This window comes from Danio rerio, chromosome 8 (assembly GCF_049306965.1).
Source record: "Danio rerio strain Tuebingen ecotype United States chromosome 8, GRCz12tu, whole genome shotgun sequence".
NCBI lineage: Eukaryota > Metazoa > Chordata > Actinopteri > Cypriniformes > Danionidae > Danio > Danio rerio.
This window is the reverse complement of record NC_133183.1, coordinates 15,725,001-15,746,073: the sequence shown is the minus strand read 5'-3', so window position 1 is coordinate 15,746,073 and position 21,073 is coordinate 15,725,001. Positions and strand designations below refer to the sequence as shown.

The following is a 21,073-nucleotide window of genomic DNA, read 5'->3' as shown; positions in this document are numbered from 1 at the left end:
CTATGTGATACTTTAATGGAGTACAATTTGTGCCATAAAGAGTTTATGCAGAATTGAAGACAAAAGAGTGCAACTCTGTCCTAGCAAGTAGTAACCAATAAAAAAGTCAGTGGGTGTATAGGGTTAATGTTAGTTTAATGCATCAACTCTAATTTAAGATGGATAACATCAGTACGTCAGTTTTGGTTTGTTGATGTTTAATAATCAGATTTCTTTTATAGTTTCATGCGTCTCCAGCTTTATGATTAGGAGTGATGTGTGTGCGTTGAAGAAGGGTAAGTGTGTGTGTGTGTGTGTGTGTGTCAATGGCCCGTCCCTCTTGTTCCTCCTATAAGAGCAGAGCAGAGGACAATTCAGTAGCCAGTAGCTCTATAGAGACACCAAACAGTAAAAAAAAAAAAGACATGCCATCAGACGCAATGCCAACCTGTCACGCCAAACGCCTTCAGATAATGCCAGGATTCATGCTGAAGGTAAGATTTCTACACGCACACACTTAGGAAAAAGGATCAGGCTTTTAAATCTAGTACTGTCACACTTGTTGCATCTTATCTTATTTTGAGGGCACATTTTATTATTTTGCTTTGGGGTGATGCTTAGAAAGATTCCACTTACAGTAAGTTAGTCAAAACAACTTTCCTTTTTTTTTTGCCAAATGACTGGTTTCCTTGGATGAGTCAAATCACCTTTTTTGTGAGTAACAATTACTGCCTCCAGTGCAGGTTTGCATGTTAGGGAGCTATTATGATGACGCTTTGTCGTGTGGGATGTAGAAAAATATAGATCTTTCATGCATGCCAAAAATAAATTATGTGGAATAAATTTTATTTAGATTTTGAGAAACTGAAAGGAATCTATTTCAAACATTTGTTTTTAACCCTTGTGTACTGTTGGGCATGTTTTCATCCACTCTGGGGTGATTTTGAGTCCTAATTTGGTCATAACTTTCTCTGTGTTTCAGCTAGCAGAATGATTTATGGTGACAAATCTTATTTAGACATATTTTGTGAAAATGCTTTGAAATTTTAAAGATTTCAACGGTTAACTCTGGGAATCACTTGTGAACTTGCCAATTGAAGAGTTAAATTAAAACATTTTGTAGTTTTGATCAGGACTGAGGTTAATTAACAGATTTATGCAATAAAATTAGAAAAATATATATTTATCTGATGCATTTTTAGTTTAATTTAGTGGAAGTTTTCATCCCTAACATGGTACACAAGGGTTAATCATCTGCTGCTGTTTGGGTAGAATTTAACTTTTTAAAAACGAATTTCATTACTCTGTAAAAGTTTTTGCACTTGATAAAAATAAATCCTAAAATATGAGTGTATAAAATAAAATGAATCCACTGCTGTTGTTTTATTATTATCATCATCATTTCATCATGCAGAAACTTTCTGCAATACACCCAAACAAAATCTTATGTAATTTTTTCTTCGAGAGATCAACTTCATATCAGAAATATAACTTTGGATTCATACATTTGGTTTTCATGCAGTTTTAGAGTAAAATATGTTTAAAAAAAAAATTTAATGTTGTAGATGGCATGGTGGCTTAGTGGTTAGCACTGTCGCCTCACAGCAGGAGTCCCAGCTGGGCCAGTTTGCATTCCTGTGTGGAGTTTGCATGTTCTCCCCATGTTCTCGCAGGTTTCCCCTAGTCAAAATACTATAGGTGAATTGAATTAACTAAATTGGCTGTAGTGTATGATTGCATATGGGTGTTTCCCAGTACTGGGTTGTGGCTGGAGGGATCCGCTGCACAAAACATATGCTGGAATAGTTGAGGGTTAATCCTGCTGAGATGACCTCTGAAATAGAGACTAAGCTGAAGAAAAATGAATGAAAGAACTTAATGCCATAGGTATATAAAACTTTTAAATATTTTTGTGCACAATTTTCCTGACATCAGGAATCGTCTGCCTTTAAAAGCAAACCGAATTTAAGTCTGAAGATTGACATCAGCTTGAATAGTTGCTCAAAAAGTGTTTACCATGTCATAACTGTAACGAAAACAAGTTTACTAGTTTAAATTATGGTATAATAAACAATGGATTAAAACACAGTGCATGCATTTCTCTCCCCCAAAAAACATTTGGCCGTCACCAGAAGGTTAAGTCTGTAAGATCTCGCAGTGCACTGCCATCTGGACTTTTCATGCATGCTCTCAAACCACGAAGGTTTGCAAAACAAAACACAGCGAGCGCGTCATCCGTCAAGAATTGTGTTCATTGTTTCACGCAATAGGAGTGTATGTCTGAGATAAGCCGCAGGTGTCTGAGAGCTTGTTGTCTGTGCTGAAACAGGTGCCCAGCTGGCGGAGTGTGTGTGTCCTCTACTCTCTGTGCTGCGTTCTCATCCTGCCAGACAACACTGAAGGGGCCAGAGCACGCTGCGGACGAGAACTAGTGGACGATCTGGAGTTTGTGTGCGGAGACAGAGGCTTTTACATAGGTGAGAGTGCAAACTGCAAACCTACATGTGATTGTTTGAAGCGAGTCATTTGTGTGCCATTTAGTGAAGACACAAACATATCCAAATCTCTAAATCTTGAATCTCGCTCACAACATCATATCATATTCATAACACATATGTATTATCAGTGTATTAAAAGTGGCCTTGCCCTGAAGATACAGACTGCGCTATCAAGTCAAGCTGCTATCGCTGAGGCGTTGATGTACTGTAGATCAGCTGAGCCGACCAATAGCAAAGCATGACCATCTGCTGTTGTAGGCGGTCTGCAGTTATAGTATTAAACACTTCATAAGTGACAGTAGAAGTTACCACACCAACATGTACTCTTGATTTGCGGTTGTTGATATCAACATTTCTGCTAACTGAGGCCCTTTCACCCTGTTCCATATCCAAGGCCAGCTTGACACGTTTCTCTCCCATTTTCTCACTCCTTTTCTTCAAAAAGAACATTATGACACGGCCTCAGTTACGAGATTATTTCAAACAATTTAGCTGCTGATTGTTTGTCAATGATGTTATACTTGTTAATCCTGATAATGGGATAAATCAACTCAAAGGTTTAGGGTTAGATTTTTTTATGGGTAAAAAGATAATTCACTAAAAAAAAAAAAATTCTGTCAGTTGAACACAAGAAGTACAGTCTAAGTCATTATAATAGGCCCTCCTGTAAAATTTCTTTTAAAGTTTAACGGAGACAATCATTTTACAACACATTTCTAAACATAATAGTTTTAATAAACTCATTTCTAATAAATTGTTTCTTTTATCTTTGACATTTAAAGGCTTAACTACACTGTAAAAAAAAAAGTTTACTCAAATTTTAATTTTAAAGTTTTAACAAACTTTTTGAGTTTTTTTTTTTTAAGTGATTCAACCTTCAACCCAGTTACTGCATTTTCTCGATTTTTATTTGATGTAACTCAAAAATGTCCTGAAGTTTGTTGCTATAAAATTTTGAATTTAGTTTTTTTACGTCGTTGGTTAATTAGGGTAATTAGGCAAGTCATTGTATAACAGTGGTTTGTTCTTTTTAAAAAAATCGTATAATAATAATATTGACACTAAAAGTGTTTCTAAGAACTGTTTTTACTCTAGCCAAAATAAAACAAATAAGGCTTTCTCCAGAAGATATTAATATTATTGCAAATACTGTGGGAAAAAAAAAATTCTTGCTCCATTAAATATTTCTTGAGATATATCGGAGAATAAATAATTTCATAGGAGGGCTAATAATTTTGACCTCATCTATATATACACTATCGGTCAAAAGTTTAGGGATGTTTTAAATGTATTAAAAAAAGTTTCTCTTGCTCACCAAGGCTGCATTCATTTCATCAACAATACAGTAAAAATAGTAAAATTGTGAAATGTTATTGCACTATAAAATAACTGTTTAAAAATAGTTTATCGTTTAATTTAATAATTTATTCCAATGATTTTAAAGATGGATTTTCAGCTTTATTCATTCGCATGATGCTACAGAAATCACTCTAATAATAATTATTATTAATGGTAATAGTAATAAAAGCAATAATGACTGGAGTAATAATTTCATTTGAAACTACATATAATAAGTAATTAATAAATATTTAATAAATATTCAACAATTGAACAATTTTTTTACTTTTAATAAATTCCTGCTTGAGAAACAGAATATTTTTATTTAAATTATTTTAATAAAATGAATTTTAAAAATTATTCTGACCTCAAACCTTTGACTGGTAGTGTATATATTGAAGAATGTTGGAAACCAACAGCTGCTGACATCTTTTTTATTATTAAGGATACCAATGGCTGCTGGTTTCTAACATTCTTCATAAATGTTGAAAAGCACTTGCGTGCAAGTAAACAGTAATGAAATTTCCATTTTGTTTGAACTAAATTCAGCTAAAATAAAAAGGGTTAAGCTAAAAAAATAATGGAAATATAGCAAATATTATTAAAATTTTAAATAAAGGTTATCTGATTCAATATATTTAACATATTCCTGAGGTTTCCCAGTACTGGGTTATGGCTGGTAGAGCATCTGATCCATAAAACATATGGCAGAACAGTTGGGTGGTTTATTAATGTCGACCCCTGATAAATAATGGCTAAGCTACAGGAATATGAATGAATGGATGATTGAATGAATATTCCAGAGGTTCAAAGGGTTTACATCATTCAGTATATGATATGTGATCCTTCAGAATTCATTCTTATGTGCTGAATAGCTACTGAAACATTTATTTAGAAGCATGTATTATCATTTGATTACTTTCTTAAACAGTGTAGAAAGCATTTCTGTTTTTGAAATTGTTAACCTTTATTGTTTACTTATGGTAATTTGATGTAATCTAATTATTTTTAAGAATAGATGGCATCATTTGTCGTCCAGCAAGATCCCACATTGGGACTATGAATGTTGCATCTAATTCTTATACATTAAAACTTCAATTTGTCTGTTGATGATCAGGCAAACCTGGAGCAGCTCGTAGCGGTGGTCCTCGCTCTCGTGGGAAAGGCATTGTAGACCAGTGTTGTGTGCGTGGATGTGACCTCCAGCATTTGGAGTTGTACTGTGCCAAATCCAAGAAAGTGCGGCGTGATGTCCCTGCATCTGTGCTGCAGACTCCGGTAAGACTTCCTGCACTACACACACACAAATACACACGCTCATTTTATCATTGTAAAGAGTACAGACAACATAAAACAACAACTAACCCATCTAACTTGCTCTATTATGGAAAAGGGGATATTTTAAAAATATACAGGTCATTGCAGTCTATTAAAAGCTCCACCCTCTTGTGGAAAGGAGGCGAGGAGCAGCAGCTCATTTGCATTTAAAGTGATGGGCAAGAAATCAGCTTTTTTTTTTTTTTTTTACAAATATAAACATATCTAAAGCCCATGATATCGATTTATCTGATGCTGATTAAGTCAGTGAGTTTTTTTTTAAAGTTCAGTTATTAAATATTTATTATTATAACAATGTGTTTATCATATGTATTCAATTAGCATTTATTTGTATTTTAGTAAAAATGTAGTTTTTTTGAGACAAAAAAGTCTGAATTTTGTTTTAACGATACTAGTGGTCTTGTAGTTTTATTTTTAAATTCAAATTTAAGTTTTATTTTATTTACTTTTTATTTTATTACTTTTATTAATTTGTGAGGACACTTCCTAAAGTTGTTCTTTTATTTTCTATTTTATTTTAGATTTATTTGACTTCTTAAACGTTAATCAATTTTAATCAATTTAGTAAACAATAACAACACTGTTCAATTGGCAAAGTAATCCCTCAGATCGGTTTCGTGAACTAAATTCAATCATTTAACTGATTCATTCATGAATCTGATTTTTGCATGAACTGAAATGAACTTGTCAAAGAGACCTTGAACAGTGGTCATGATTTTTACTGAATTATTACATCAATTCCGGTTTGTTACGCATATACATTTTTGAACTTGATATTTAGTACTCATTCACATTTCACTACAATTACAGTTGAAGTCAGAATTATTATTTTTCTGTTTTAAATATTTTCCAAATGATGTTTAACAGAGCAAGGAAATTTACACAGTATGTCTGATAATATTTTTTCTTCTGGAGAAAGTATTAAAGTATTAATTGTTTCATTTCAGCTAGAATAAAAGCATTTGTTAATTATTTAAAAACTATTTTAAGGTCAAAATTGTTAGCCTCTTTAAGCTATATATTTTTTCGATAGTCTAAAGAACAAACCGTCATTATACAATAACTTGCCTAATTACCCTAACCTCTCTAGTTAACCTAATTAACCCAGTTAAGCCTTCAAATGTCACTTCAAGTTGTATAGAAGTGTCTTTATAGTTTTTATTTACTGTCATCATGGCAAAGATAAAATAAATCAATTATTAGAAATGAGTTATTAAAACTATGATGTTTAGAAATGAGTCTTCTCTTCGAAAATCTTCTCTTCGTTAAACAGAAATTGGGGAAAAAATTAACAGGGTGGCTAATAATTCATCTTACAGACTTCAACTGTAAACTCTCATATTGTTCTGAAATGAATCTTTAGTGTGTTTACCAGTATACTATCATATTGTTCTGAAACGAATCTTTAGTGTGTTTACCAGTGTTACTCATTAATGAATTATTATTTGAAATCCAGCAAAATAGTGAACATTGTACACTGTTGTTTTACAGGAGGACCAGTTCTGGCTGGTGTTTCAGCGGCGATACCAGAAGTTAGCAGATCTGCAGCGAGATGAGGAATCGGCTTCTCAGAGAATCAGAGAGCGAACGCTCTATCAGCAGAACTTACTAAACACCAAAACGAGCACCCAAACCTCCTCAACACACCTCAGTTCGACAACTGAGACGCCAACATTCATCTCTCACATCCGGTAGTCATGGCTCTTTCTGCATCTGCAGGACTCTGTCAATCAAATCCCCTAAGACTTTTCCATACTTAAACAAGTATGAACTGAGGACTATATAAGAGAAACCAGAGGACCAGAGGCCATGAAAATGAACGCTCAACATCTCAGAGTGCACTATTTTGCCAAATATAATATGAATTATATTTTTTCTTTCTTTTTTTTAAAGCTTGTCTGCTTTGACCTGATGTTTGTGGGTAAATGGTTCAAAATAAGTTGAGGGCGCAAGATCAGAGAGAGAGAGTGTGTGTGTGTGAGTATGATACTCTTATAAACTTGAAATCTCGATATGGGAACACTGATGGCTTTGGTGGTCATTTTGAATGTAAATGTAATGTGTTTTTTGTAAAATATTTGTGAATATATTTTCTTAAATGCTTAATTTATGTACTGTAAAATATTTTAGGTACTGTATGTGTAAAATAACTAGGACGATTTGGGAAAAAATGTGAATAATAATAATAAAATAAGAGAGTAAACCAAGTTTTCTTTTTTGTCAATATTTCCATCCCAAGAGACTCCATGAGCCTTATTTATGCATCAAATCTATGACACACAATTGATCATTAAACTGCGCAGCCTAATGCTTTCAGATCTTCCTCAGTGAGAGCTGTTCATTTTTCTATGGATTATTAGATACAGTCCAAGTGACCTCTAAGGAAAGAACATTAGTCTGTTTATGGTGAATAAATAATGTCATCACAGCCTTGGTGTGATACCACTATCTAAACATGAAATAAGCTGCTTTTTGGTATGCAGTGGTGCATTTAGTGTTATGACTTGGACGTTCTTCACAAAGGTCTTTAATAAGAGTGCTGTTAACAGTGTTTAAACTACAGGAGAGCAATAATGACAGATTACATTTAAGCAAGAACAAAATAAAAGGCTGCAAATACACATCTTTACTACTAAAGTTCCATGACTTTTCCATGATATTTCCAAGACTTTCAAGTAAATTTTCATGACCTAATGTTTCATGCAATGTCTATGTATGCGTGGTAAAAAAACAATACATTTAAAAACTTATTACAGCATATTGTAAAACACACAACAATCTATTTAGTTTCAATTTATTCATCTGGGGTCGCCACAAGGTAATGAACTGCCAACTTATCCAGCATACGTTTTAAACAGCGGATGCCTTTCCAGCCACAACCCATCACTGCGAAACATCCATACACACTCATTCACACACATACACTATGGATAATTTTAGCTTACCCAATTCACTTATAGTGCATGTATTTGAACTTTAGAGAAATCCGGAGCCGGGACTCGAACCAGCGACCTTCTTGCTGTGAGGCGATTGTGCTACCCACTGCGCCACCGTGATGCCCAATTTATATTTATATCTATGTAAAATTAATTTAAATAATTCTTACACCACACTAATAATGTGAGAGTATGTTATTGGCCAAGGACAGAAAAGAGGTCAAGACAAGTATATATTCAAGTATACAGAGATCTGTTTTTCATGACTTTATCAAAACTTTGTGGGTTTTTCTGTTTTTCCAAAACTTTTCCAGGCCTGGAAAACGCCATGTCAAAATTCCATGACTTTTCCAGATTTTTCCATGACATATAAACCCTAAACATGAAAGGGGAAAAAAAAGAAAGAAAGAAAAGAAGCACTGATGTATTATATATATATATATATATATATATATATATATATATATATATATATATATATATATATATATATATATATATATATATATATATATATATATATATTTATTATTTTTTTTTTTAATCTACAATCTATTATCTACTTTTAAATATGTATAAAGGTTTTAAAGTGGGAGGTTTTTACATAGATGCCACAGAAAAAAAGTTCCTTGAAGAACCTTATGGTGAAAATAGTGAAGTAATATTAATAGTGAACTAATGTGCACAGCATTTTAATAATGTAAATATGCCCCGCTGCCTCTTTAGAAACTTTTATGAATAAAAAAATATGTCATGTATATTGAAAAAAGCATTATTGTTTCCAATTTATTTTTAGGGTGACACGGTGGTTAGCACTGTCGCCTCACAGAAAGAAGGTCACTGGTTCGAATCCTGGTATTCGAGTTTATGTGTAGAGTTTGCATGTTCTCCGGTTTCCCACACAGAACAACGACATACGTGAATTGAAAAAGCCATAGTGTATGAGTGTGAATGAGTGTGTATGGCTATTTCCCAGTACTGGGTTGCAGTTTGAAGGGCATCCGCTGCGTAAAACATATGCTGGATAATTTGGCGGCTCTTTGTGACGACCCCTGATGAATAAAGTGACTAAGCTGAAGGAAAATGAATGAATGAACTATTTTTAAGTGTAAATTTACCTTTTTAGATATAAAAATATTTACACACTATAATTGTGGTATCAGAATATTTACATTATTACAACTTCTTGCTTTAAGAACTTTTATTTCTTTTAAACTTTTAAGATTTTCACTGTCAGGTTGTTTAAAATCCAAAATTGACCTAAAATATATTTCAAAGGAGAAAATAATGTTCCTCCAAAGCATTTTGTGTGTTGATAGTGTAGTGTTGAAAAATTTCTTTAGATAAATCTTGATAAAATGACGCAAGTTGCTGTCCATGACAGTATTATAATCTGATAATATTACAGAGCAGAAGTAAAATATTAGCTCCTACATTTTGTACTTTTCCCATCGTTTGCTGCTTACAGGAGATGCTGCATGTAAAAGTAATGAGTGCAAGGTCATGCAGCACTACAGAGATACATCAAAGTTAGACATGTATCACTCTGTGTGAAGTTTATGGAGCCGAAAACCCGTTTCCCTCTCCTTTCTGCCCTTGAGTTGTGATAAGAGCAATGCTGGAGTTTATCTGCAGTTTCACAGGTGACAAATCTGCAAACGTACAAGACACACACACTCTTTTGTTTCTTTCATAGGGATTTTCCACAGGGTTTTTGTTGTTGTTAAACTGGGCTTACACTATTACCTATATGAATACAAAGTGTGGTTTTACTACAAATAATTAAAAACAGGTAACCACAAATTAACTGTTATTAACCATAAACCAAAACAATGTTTTTTTTTGGGGGGGGAAAATGTCTATACAAAGGGTAACCTATATACCAAAATACATAATTATTTAACTATTTTTACTACAATAGAAACATGTTTAATGTTAATAATAAAAATAAATAAAGACCTAAATTCCACCCTCACAGAAACGTTCAGCATTTTTTGTGTTTTGAATAAAACAATATTTTGTATGACTGAAAGAAATTTTACACACGTGGACCAAAAATGATTAGGTTCAAGTGGAAACATTTTTATAAGTGATTCCACGTGTACAATCTGTTGGGTTTATCAGTGTATGTATTTGTTTTTCCATTGCGTATCATAGAGATTTTAGCAATCTAACTGTTCTGACATAATCTGTTTAATGTGACGTTTATTGTTTATGTAAAAATAATACTTTATTGTAAAATAGGAAGTTAAAAATGTCTGCAATTATTTGAAATATAAACATATTGTGACATTATTTTAATTACTTGAAATGAAATAAAATTTCTTTAAAATTTAATTTTTTCACTAAAAGACTAACTCCTGTAGAGAGCATAATCAGTGTAGCATTTCCACAATGTGTTTCCCAGGCCTTGGCCAGTTTTGCAACATCAGCATCACCTTTTTTTCCAGATGTGAGAGATAAAAAGGGTTTTTATAACACTGAAACAAACTTACAGCTGCTTGGGTCTGAGATAAAACATACAGTCAAAATCACACAATATCATTTTTTTCTTTCTGCGTCAGAGTCTGATAATACTGTTCACTCCCCTGTTCTGGAGATGGACCAAATCTCTGGTGGTCAGAATAAACATGCCCTGTTAGTTTTGGAAAGAAGGACTGGGCAACACTGCCCCCAACTATTTATTTATTTTTTGCTCTAAAGGGATAGTTCACACAAAAATAAAAATGTACTCATTTGCCGACCCTTTTGTTACTTTTATACGTTTTGTTCTTGCTTTTTTCACGAAAGAGGATATTGTGAAAAAAACATATTATGGAACTCATTGTAACCATTTTCCAACATTCTTTTTTCTGTTAAACATGATGACAGTAAATCATATTGTACTAGATGTTTTTCAAGACACTTCTATACAGCTTAAAGTGACATTTAAAGGTTTAACTAGGTTAATTAGCTTAAGGTAATTAGGCAAGTTATTGTATAATGATGGTTTGTTCAGTAGACTATCAAACAAAAATATAGCTTAAAGGGCCTAAAAATTTTGTTCTGAAAATGGTTCTTAAAAAATTAAAAACTTATTTTATTCTAGCATAAAAGAAAAATAAGACTTTCTCCAGAAGAAAAAATATTATAAGATATACTGTGAAAATGTCCTTGCTCCGTTAAACATAATTTTAGAAATATAAAAAAAAAAAAAAAATATATATATATATATATATATATATATATATATATATATATATATATATATATATATATATATATATATATATATATATATATATATATATATATATATATTTATTTATTTATTTTTTTTTTTATAGCATTGTCTTTACAAAACCCATCCAGTCAACTATGATGGTCATTATGGTTTACTTTTTAGTCAACCGTGAGTTTGCGATGCTGTTTTCACTTTGCACTTCACGTTTCTGCACGTTTCACTTTGTGGCCCTGATTTGACAAGGGGACGGAGTCAAGGGAACCTGGGTGTTTACAATAGGCCTGCCTCCATTTAGGCTATGTCATGACCTGGAGATACAGTATCACCGAGGTGTTCTTACAGCCCCTTAGGTCTGAGCCTGCTGTAAATGCCCAAGTTCCCTTGACTCCGTCCCCTTGTCAAATCAGGGCCACAAAGTGAAACACACAGAAACGTGAAGTGCAAAATGAAAACAGCATTGCAAACTTACGGTTGACTAAAAAGCAAATCAAAATGAGCATTGCAATTGAATGAAAACCCAATGCTATAAAAATGCTTTGCAAATATATTTTAATATTAGTTTTTTATTGCAAATATCTTATTTTATTTTTTGCACTGCTTGATTTTATTCGTAGTTCTTTTTGTTTGCCAATTTTATTTTTATTTCTCAAAACTTAATTTTCCCTTTGCAGTTCTTGTTAGCAAATGTAATGGTTATTTCTCAAAAATTTATTTTTGGATTTTTAGAGATTTGCATTTATTTACTTTTTTGCTCAATACTTTGTTTTGTTTGCAAAATGCTCTTTTATTTTGCATTTATGGCCCTAGATCAGGGATGGGCAAACTTCCTCGAGGAATCCTCGAGGGCCGGTGTCCCTGCAGAGTTTTGTTCCAACACTAGTCAAAGACACCTGAACAAACTAATCAGTATTCAATATATGTGAAGAATTTTTTATTTCTTATCAGATAAAAAATACTTTACACAACAAATGCCATAGTCTGATGAAGTTGGTGTACCTGATTTTGTTTAACATTTAGTGCATCTTGGTGTTTCCAACAAGCATTTTTTTAATGTGCAAAACACACATAAACTTGTTGAATGGAAACAGCTACGCATGACAGATTAATAATTTTTTGGGTGAACAATGCTTTACATTGCCAAAATTTTACTCTAATGATAATAATTATTGTTGAAATGGTATTTGAATATGAATGAAAAACTTGACTATGTTCTTTGCTTATTTGTCTACGAGAAAACGGGTGCAGACAGGTGACAGATTTTTTTTTCTACTGTTACCTTCCATATACACAGACAAATTCAAAGCATGTAAACGGAAACAACAACAAAACACCTCTCAGTACATTGTACATCCAAAACCATGAAAGTTATATTTACAAACGGAAAAATCAGAAGGCTAACTTCATCAGACTACTGCATTTGTTGTGTAAAGTTATTTTATATCTGATAAGAGACTTTGGACAGGTGATTTTCCGTAAATCAGTCAGATTTTGATCAAGGATCTAAGTAAATACAACATCAACATGTTAGCAAACATCTGTGTAATGATTTACCAATTAGCAGAGAGAAGAAAACAGCAAGAGGACATAAGCGCCAAACAGACAGACATTTCATGGACTTCACGCTTCTTCCAAATTGAAATTCGACCAGCGCAAGTTGTTTCTCTTTATAGCTTACAAACTAATTTGATTTACATTTAATTTCTTATGTGTTATAACATTTTAATATTAAAACTGACAAACTGTATTTTTGTTAAACTTTTGGATGTACTTAACTTAATTCGCATTGATGAAACTTAGTACAGCATTTGACCTTTTATGAGTGTTTTTACATGTTAAGTTGCCTTGACACAATCTGTATTGTATAAACTGCTTTAGAAATAAGGTTGATCTGGCTTGATTAGACATTACTAATAAATTTATTGTGAAATTACTAGACTAAGCATTTACTACATATAAAAAATGGTTATTTCATGGGTGATAACCACATTGTTTTAGAAGCCATAGTTTAACCATGATATTTGTAGTAAATGTGGCTTGCACCCAGTCACGAAACTGCATAGTTTTACTACAAATAAAAAATAGTTACTGCAGTAAAATCATTATAACACTGTTTTACTATAATTTAACCATGGTATTTGTAGTAAACATGGTTTAAAAACATTTGTTTAATATAAAATCATGGTTAATTTATGCAATATTTATCAGTGTTTTGGCTTTTCAGCCATGTGACATGTAGGGTAACATGTTTTCTTTTCTCTTCAGGACTGAATCCAGCACAATGTATCGAGTTCTCCTGTTGCTCTGTGTTGGTGTAAGTAAATAAATGATGTTATGTGATGCTTATAAACCAATATTTTGTTGTAGAAAATTATAAACGGACAAAGGGTGCTAATTTAACTTAAGTGCTCATGAAATTAAATTGCCTAACGTTAGCTTTTAGCACAAATGCTATTCTTGAGGTAACGTAAACAATTCAACTGACCAAGTTAAACCTCGAGGGAAAAACAAAGTTTATCTTGATAATCAAATTAAAATCCGCAAATAACCTACGTTTGGTGTAGACAGCGTGTCTTCCTTCTTTGTCGACTTGGTTTGAGCCACTGCTCTCAACAGTTGATGTGCGTTTTATTTGACGTTAAAACCATTTCCGCCATATTGGATTGCATTCATAAGGAAACTCATAAAGGGAGCTTCAATACTTCAGTTAGCCTAGAGATATAATATTACCCATCATTTATTTTGTTTAAAAAAAAGGGTAAAAGTCACTGAAGTAATGATGTTATTGAACTAAATGTGAGTTTCGACAGGTACAGTGCAGGTGTTTAATTAGAAATAGCATTATAAATATGATTAAAAAAAAAAACATACACATGAAATATAGCCACATAATGTTTTTTTTTATTTTTATCAAAGGCTACAGCAGCCGTTTCATCATCTCTTAGTTTACTTAATATAATTTATATATTATTTAATGAACAATACATGTATTTTTATACCTGAATGTTTTGTGTAACATGAATTTACATTACATGTATGCAGAAATATGCTATCATCAAACCTCACTAACATGTAAAGTGTCTTATGTGTTGATGCAATATTTACACAATGCAATTTATTAAGTCATTTTCTTTGTACTTTGTAGATGTTGTGTGGAGTTAGCCATTTAAAAGGGTTTTTAAAATTACATCTTGCTTCTTGATTTTAACAGTTTTTCAATCTCCCCTGTCTTCAGCTTTCCCTGTCGTCCTGCGACATCACGGTTTTGCTATACTCCAGCATTTCTCTGCCTTGTGTTCCTGACAATGCTCCTGCACTGGCTGGATCCACATACATCTGGAACTTCACAGCTCCTCAAACAGAACCACACACACTGAGTGAGAAGGGAAAGATCCTGACTCTCAAAAATGTGAACAGCAGTTACAGCGGGCAGTACAAATGTGTGCAGGAAGGCTACAGAGATGAAGCTCGAGTGAGGCGGAGCAGAACATTCAGCTTACAGGTGGAAGGTCAGAAGTTTACTTTGCAATGGTGACTTTAACCTCACAGGCCAATTAAAGGGATAGTTCACCCAAAAATGTCAGTTTAATCAAATTTTACTCGCCCATAAGTGGTTCCAAACCTTTATGAGTTTCTTTCTTCTGTTAAACATAAAAGTGGATATTTTGAAAACGTTAGATACCTGAAATCATTGACTTTCATCGTATTTGCCCTTCCTACAATGCAAACCAACTTATTTTGTGTTCAACAGAAAAAATAAACTCAAAAAGTTTTGCGACAAGTGAAGAGTAAATCATGACAGAATTTTCAGTTTTTGTATGATCTATTCCTTTAGACACTGCAGCCCAAAGCAAAACTGCATGCACAATACATTAAGTATTTCCATTTTCACACTTTGTTTTTGTTTCAACTACAGTTCATTTTTTCTAAAGGTCATTCTCTCAAAATGATTTATTTCCTCCTGCACTGAACCATAAGTGTTAACCATAAGTCTAACTTCACAACACCAAACTTCAGCTTTATTTATATCTATATTCTGAACTTTTTTAACCTTCTGTTCACAGTGTTTTCTGAATCTGGTCCTGGACCACATAATGAGTCATAAGGGTAATTTTGAAAACATTGACATTTATACATCATCTGAAAGCTTAAATAAGCTTTCCACTGATGTGAGGTTTATTAGGATAGGACAATATTTAGCTGAGATACAGCTATTTGAATATCTGGAATCTGAAGGTTCAATAAAAATCTAAATAGTGTGAAAATAATAAACATGTACATGTAATTACATGGACCTTTAGCATGCAATGGGGCGGTTTGCTGCAGAGTGTGACGTAGCTGGAATGAGAATCTGCCTCTCCAAGTCCGAGACCATGGGGCTCCACCGGAAAAGGGGGCTTGCCATCTCCAGGTTGGAGCATAGTCGTTTTCTCCCAGGTAAAATGTGATATTGACAGTCAGATCGGGGCAGCGGCTGCAGTAATACGGTCTATGTATCGGTCCGTTATGGTAAAGAAGGAACTGGTCAGTCTACGTTCCTACTCTCACCTATGGTTATGAACTTTGGGTCATGACCAAAAGGACAAGATCTGGGATACAAGCGGCTGAAGTGAGTTTCCTTCTCAGGGTGCACTCTTATAGATAGGGTGAGGAGCTCTGTCACCCGGGATGAGCCCGGAGTAGAGCCACTGCTCCTCCACATCGAGAGAAGTCAGCTGAGGTGGCTTGGGCATCTGTTTCGGATGCCTCATGGACGCCTACCTAGGGAGGTGTTCAAGGCATATCCCACCGGGAGGAGACCTCGGGGAAGACTCAGGACACGCTGGAAGGATTATGTCTCTCGACTGGCCTGGGAACGCCCCGGGATCCCTCAGAGGAGCTGGAGGAAGTGTCTGGAGAGAGGGAAGGGATGAGTTCTCTGCCTCTGCAACCTGGCCCCAGATAAGTGGGAAAAAATGAGTGAATGAATATTTACAGTAGGAAATGTACTAAAGGTCTTCATGTTCTTTACTTAATATTCAAATGATTTTTGTCATAAAAGAAAAATTAATAAGTTTTTCCAATGAGACTGGTTTTGTGGTCCAGGTTCACATACTGTATGTCAAAATTTTAAACCTGAGATTCATACAACGTTTAGATTATGTGATAGAAATATGCTGTTGTGCATATTTGATGAATGAAGGCTATATTTAGATACATATAATTATAACCCCGCTGGTCCTACACCACCCAACCTGCTCCAAGCTGGTATTGAACCGACAACCTTCCGCATGGCAGTCAGTTGCTCTACCAAGGAGGCTAAAGACCATGGCCTCTAGCATTTGTTCGCTAGAGCACGATTAGACGTCAGAGGAGTGAGGTTCACCTGCACAGCACTTACTAGCTGCCCTCTGCTACACAAATGTATCATTTTAGAAAACATTTAATGCAAAAAAAATTGTCAATTGATTTTTTTTGTCAATCTATTTACCAGCAATGTGTTCTACTAATTAACTAAACTGTTTGTTTGTTTGTTGTCAGAGCCTCCTCTCCTTCAGGAATGGCAGGTCATCAGAGTAGAAGCTGGGTATGATGTGATTCTGCCCTGCAAGGTTTCCTTCTCCAATGAGACAATATCTCCCTCTGTTGTGTGGAAACAAGTGACAGGTCAAGGTGCTGTGCTTCTCAATCCTGACAAAAACACAGATGTAGAAGAGAAGAAGGAGAAGGACAAGGAACCACAGAGGGTTTTCTGGGACATTAGCCCTGAAGAGAAGGACTGGGCCATTAAGATTAGTCAGACCAGATGGAAAGACGCCGGGATGTACCAGTGTGTCATAAACACAAATCAAACACTGCTGGTGGAGCTGGAAATGGAAGGTGCTCTTTTAAGGCACTTTTTCAATGTAATGTTTTGGCTTTTTTTTTCCAGAGCAAAATGTAAAAATAAAATTAAAAGACTCACAAAACTTTTAATCAGTATTATTAATAGTAGTATTATTTTTAAATATTGGAATATAATAGATTTAAATACAAATAAGAAAAATGTGCCAGTTTTAAAATTATTAAATTTTTCGTTGGCTAAAAAAAAATAATTGAAAACAATAAATATTTAAAATTGTCTCATTTAATACTTTTCAAAACATTATTTAAAAATAAAACAATTAATATAATAAAAGTCTATAAAAGTCTGTTTTAAAAAAATATTCTTATTATGAAATAAAAGGGAAAAACATTACATATAAACCTTTAATAAAAACATTATTCATATAATGTTTTTTTTTTAAATAAAGACATTCATTTTAAAATAACATAACATGGTTGTTACATCTACTGTTAAACAAGGTTATTTATGGGTTAAACTGGAATCAGTTTTGACCAAACTTACAATACAGGTTTCATAGCAGATGACTGAAAAAGTACAAGTACTCAAATACATACAAGTTTTCTCAGCCATTTTGTTCCGTATTATTTGCCTCTCCAGGACCTCCTCCGCCCCACTGCGAGGGCTACACGGACCCATGGGAGTCCTGTAATGATCCAGACAGCAGATCATCAAAGGCCATCCTGCAGGAATCACTGGGAGATTTCTCCACCTCCGTTTACAGCAGACTCAAGGGATCAAAAGCCAAAGCAAACTTGATCTTTTCCCCCATCAGCATCGCTGCAGCTCTTTCAAACCTGCTCCTGGGTGAGAATTATATTGGAGAAACATCATACCATTAGCAAAATCTTGATTGCCTTGCTGAGCTTCTCTGTGGTCCTCTTCTGAAGGTGCTCGAGGTAAGACCAGAATGCATCTGGAAGGGGCTCTAGGGCTTCCTTTAGGGTTTTCCTGCCTGCACACAGAATTGAAGAAACTGAGAGGAGTGATGAAGGACACACTGAAAATGGCCTCTGCTATCTTTTATAATCCAGGTATATACACAAGGAAATAAAAATTCATTACCATTTTATGTAAGATGTATACTTAAGTACTCACTATGTAATTAATGTAAACAGAAAAAAAACAAAAAACATTCTCATTTTGGTTTATTTATTCTAGGGGAAACTAAATGAACAAAATAAATGTTTTCCTGGTAACTACCTGAAATTAGCTTATTTTGTAATGCATGGTATTTAATTTAAAATGATTTCAGTTTACACTATTATAACCATCTCATTTCATATTTTTGTTGTCTTTAAAATATGTTCTTCCAAATTAAAGCATTTACAGTAAACTTAACTTTCTCTTAAAGGGCACCTATGATAAAAATCAACTTTTGTAAGCCATTGCACAAAACTGTGTGTAGGTATAGGGTGTCCACAGTCATACTAATTTCCTGAGTTAAGATAGGATCCATATCCCAGTGATTTTAAGGCCCATCGTAACGTGACATAGGAGTGTGGTTTTCCCCGCCCATCGAACTGATTGACAGGTGCTATGTCTCCACAATAACATCTATAGACATCCACAGAACATTTCTTGCAAAAAAAAAATAAAATTGGATTAAAAAATATGCTACAACTCTTTGTGATCATCTACACCTTAATAATTCATTTTCTAAGTTTAAAACGCTTTTAAAACAAACCATGTTTGTAATAGAGTAAAATCGCCATTGAATTCTTAACCAATATAATCAACACAGCCGCATAGTGTCAGTAAACGCACATATGTGTGTCTGTGTGTGACTCATCTTTTCAGAAAGGCTTGCAAAAAGAATTAAACTCCACCAGAAATACATCAAATAAACTTACTCGGTATTTTTGACTAGTGACCTTTTTTAAGCTTTATCCATGTCTGTCTCTATCACTGATGGCTGTTTATCTGATGCATGATGAGAAGCAGACCTGCACGTTGCAGCATTGGGCGGGAAGAAGCAGCTCATTTTCATTTAAAGCCACAGGCGACACTGTACTCAGACAGCAAAACGGGCAGATTCTGAAGGCTATAATTAACCTGATGGGTATTTTGAGCTGAAACTTTACAGACACATTCTGGAGACACCAAAGGCTTATCTTACATCTTGTAAAGGGGTAAAATAGGTGCCCTTTAAAACTTTTATATCATGTATATAAATGTATATTGATAATTACACCAATAAGTAAAACAATATACAGTATATTAAATATAAAAATTATATATATATATATATATATATATATATATATATATATATATATATATATATATATATATTACATTTAAATGTAATTTTAATTTAAAGTTGTAAGTTAAAATTACAACTGAGATATTTACGAGTGATTAAGTGTGAAATGAACACATCAAAATAATTATATATTTTTTTCTATATCATGTATATAAATGTATATTGATAATTACACAAATAAGTAAAACAATATACAGTATATTAAATATAAAAATTATATATATATATATATATATATATATATATATATATATATATATATATATATATATATATATATATATTACATTTAAATGTAATTTCAATTTAAAGTTGTAAGTTAAATTTACAACTGAGATATTTACGAGTGCTTAAGTGTGAAATGAACACATCAAAATAATTATACTTCTTTGAAGCATAAGAAAAGATAATTATCACAATGGCTTAAAACTTTACACTCAAACTTGCAATAAGACATATATACAAAGTGTGCCATCTAGAAAAGTCCAGGTACTGTATTAGGAAATATTTTGCATTTCATTACACCCAAAAAAAGAAAATTCACTCACCATTTACTCACCCTCAGGTAGTTCCAAATCTTTTAAATTTCTGTTGAACACAAAAGACAATAAAAGGTCGTAGTTTGGTTTTGAGGTCTCCAACAACAGGCTGATATTCATGCAAGGTCAAAAAACACTTTTATTATCCTATAATATGCATGTATTTTTACCTAATTATCCCAACGACTGCCATATGATTCGTTAATTTGTTCCCAAAACCCTCCTTAGCTCAAAGCTAACCTATGCTGATTGGACCGATGACCCACTCTGTTGTGATTGGTTGACTGCGTTTAGGGTGAGACAACGCCCACCACGACTACGAAGTAGCACACATAGTATGTGAGATCCCAATGCAGGAATGCAATAAAGCAAAACAGTTAAACACCAGCATATTACTCTACTCCTAACCCTATCCCAAAGTAATAACAATGACATGCATTCAGAATTAATCCACACAGTGGCAAAAGTTAAACTACTTTGAAAATTGATCTTGCCACGCGTGTGTAGGAACAGCAGATCACTAGCTCAGAAACACATTTAAATCAGTAAAGGAAGAAGCATGCAACGCGTTTTCAATGCGATTTTGGACGATATGTGAATAGCCCCATTAAGATTTAACCTGAGAGATACAGTACAAGCACTGATTTATAATAGATACATGATTACAAGCCGCACGGGGCGATTACAACTTATTACAACTTATAACACACAATAAAACGCATGTTTTGCAAACTATACAACACGAGGCAACAATTTTTTATTACACTTGTTAAAATCCGGAGCAAGAAGAAACTGGTCTATATGAATTGTAACAGTTACTGACAAAGTCCCATACATAATAGCTGCTCCTTTTTTTTATAACAAGCAGCCGGCGAATCCCGAGTTGCAGGGTAGGTTATTGTATCAACCATCAGAAAAATGACAGGAACAAACACAGCACTAGTTTGGCTTTAACCCTTTATTCCCCTCAGCCGAGTCTCCATCTGTCAGTGTTCGTCATCTTCGAGTCATGATCAGTCCCATGATCCCCTACACTCCGCTAGTGTCTGAAGGGAAAGCGAGTTCACATTTTACAGGATCTGGAACTATATATTTG

At 33.6% G+C, this 21,073-nt stretch overlaps 3 protein-coding genes and 1 long non-coding RNA gene across 5 annotated transcripts in view; 3 read left to right on the top strand and 1 right to left on the bottom strand.

Moving 5' to 3' along the window:
- si:dkey-6n6.1 overlaps positions 1 to 21,073 on the top strand; it is a 215,547-nt gene that overhangs the window by 174,053 nt on the left and 20,421 nt on the right. The window lies entirely within an intron of this gene.
- Positions 120 to 13,980, bottom strand: LOC141375589 (uncharacterized). Its single transcript, XR_012384171.1, has 3 exons — positions 13,863 to 13,980; positions 4,939 to 5,108; positions 120 to 328 (listed from the first exon to the last, which is right to left on the bottom strand). It is a non-coding gene; the product is annotated as an uncharacterized lncRNA (long non-coding RNA).
- Positions 371 to 7,360, top strand: igf3 (insulin-like growth factor 3). Its single transcript, NM_001115050.2, has 4 exons — positions 371 to 473; positions 2,309 to 2,456; positions 4,933 to 5,093; positions 6,645 to 7,360. Exons 1-4 carry the CDS (start codon positions 405 to 407, stop codon positions 6,846 to 6,848), a joined length of 582 nt encoding a protein of 193 aa, NP_001108522.2. The 5' UTR covers positions 371 to 404; the 3' UTR covers positions 6,849 to 7,360.
- Positions 12,600 to 21,073, top strand: part of serping1 (serpin peptidase inhibitor, clade G (C1 inhibitor), member 1) — a 13,022-nt gene continuing 4,548 nt past the window's right edge. The window contains exons 1-6 of one of the 2 annotated variants that reach the window (XM_005166883.6): positions 12,600 to 12,961; positions 13,575 to 13,623; positions 14,545 to 14,818; positions 16,830 to 17,168; positions 17,773 to 17,979; positions 18,063 to 18,206. In XM_005166883.6, coding sequence (XP_005166940.5) covers positions 12,834 to 12,961; positions 13,575 to 13,623; positions 14,545 to 14,818; positions 16,830 to 17,168; positions 17,773 to 17,979; positions 18,063 to 18,206 — 1,141 coding nt within the window. In that variant the 5' untranslated portion in view covers positions 12,600 to 12,833. Of the gene's footprint in view, positions 12,966 to 13,574; positions 13,624 to 14,544; positions 14,819 to 16,829; positions 17,169 to 17,772; positions 17,980 to 18,062; positions 18,207 to 21,073 lie in introns of both variants that reach the window. The other variant, NM_001123285.1, reaches the window with a different exon arrangement.

What these genes read in the sequence shown, in the direction of transcription:
- igf3 (NM_001115050.2), top strand. Translation starts at nt 405, where the DNA reads ATGCCATCAGACGCAATGCCAACCTGTCACGCCAAACGCCTTCAGATA. An exon ending in TGCCAGGATTCATGCTGAAG is followed by an intron (nt 474 to 2,308) that starts GTAAGATTTCTA and finishes GTGCTGAAACAG; the next exon opens with GTGCCCAGCTGGCGGAGTGT. An exon ending in AGACAGAGGCTTTTACATAG is followed by an intron (nt 2,457 to 4,932) that starts GTGAGAGTGCAA and finishes GTTGATGATCAG; the next exon opens with GCAAACCTGGAGCAGCTCGT.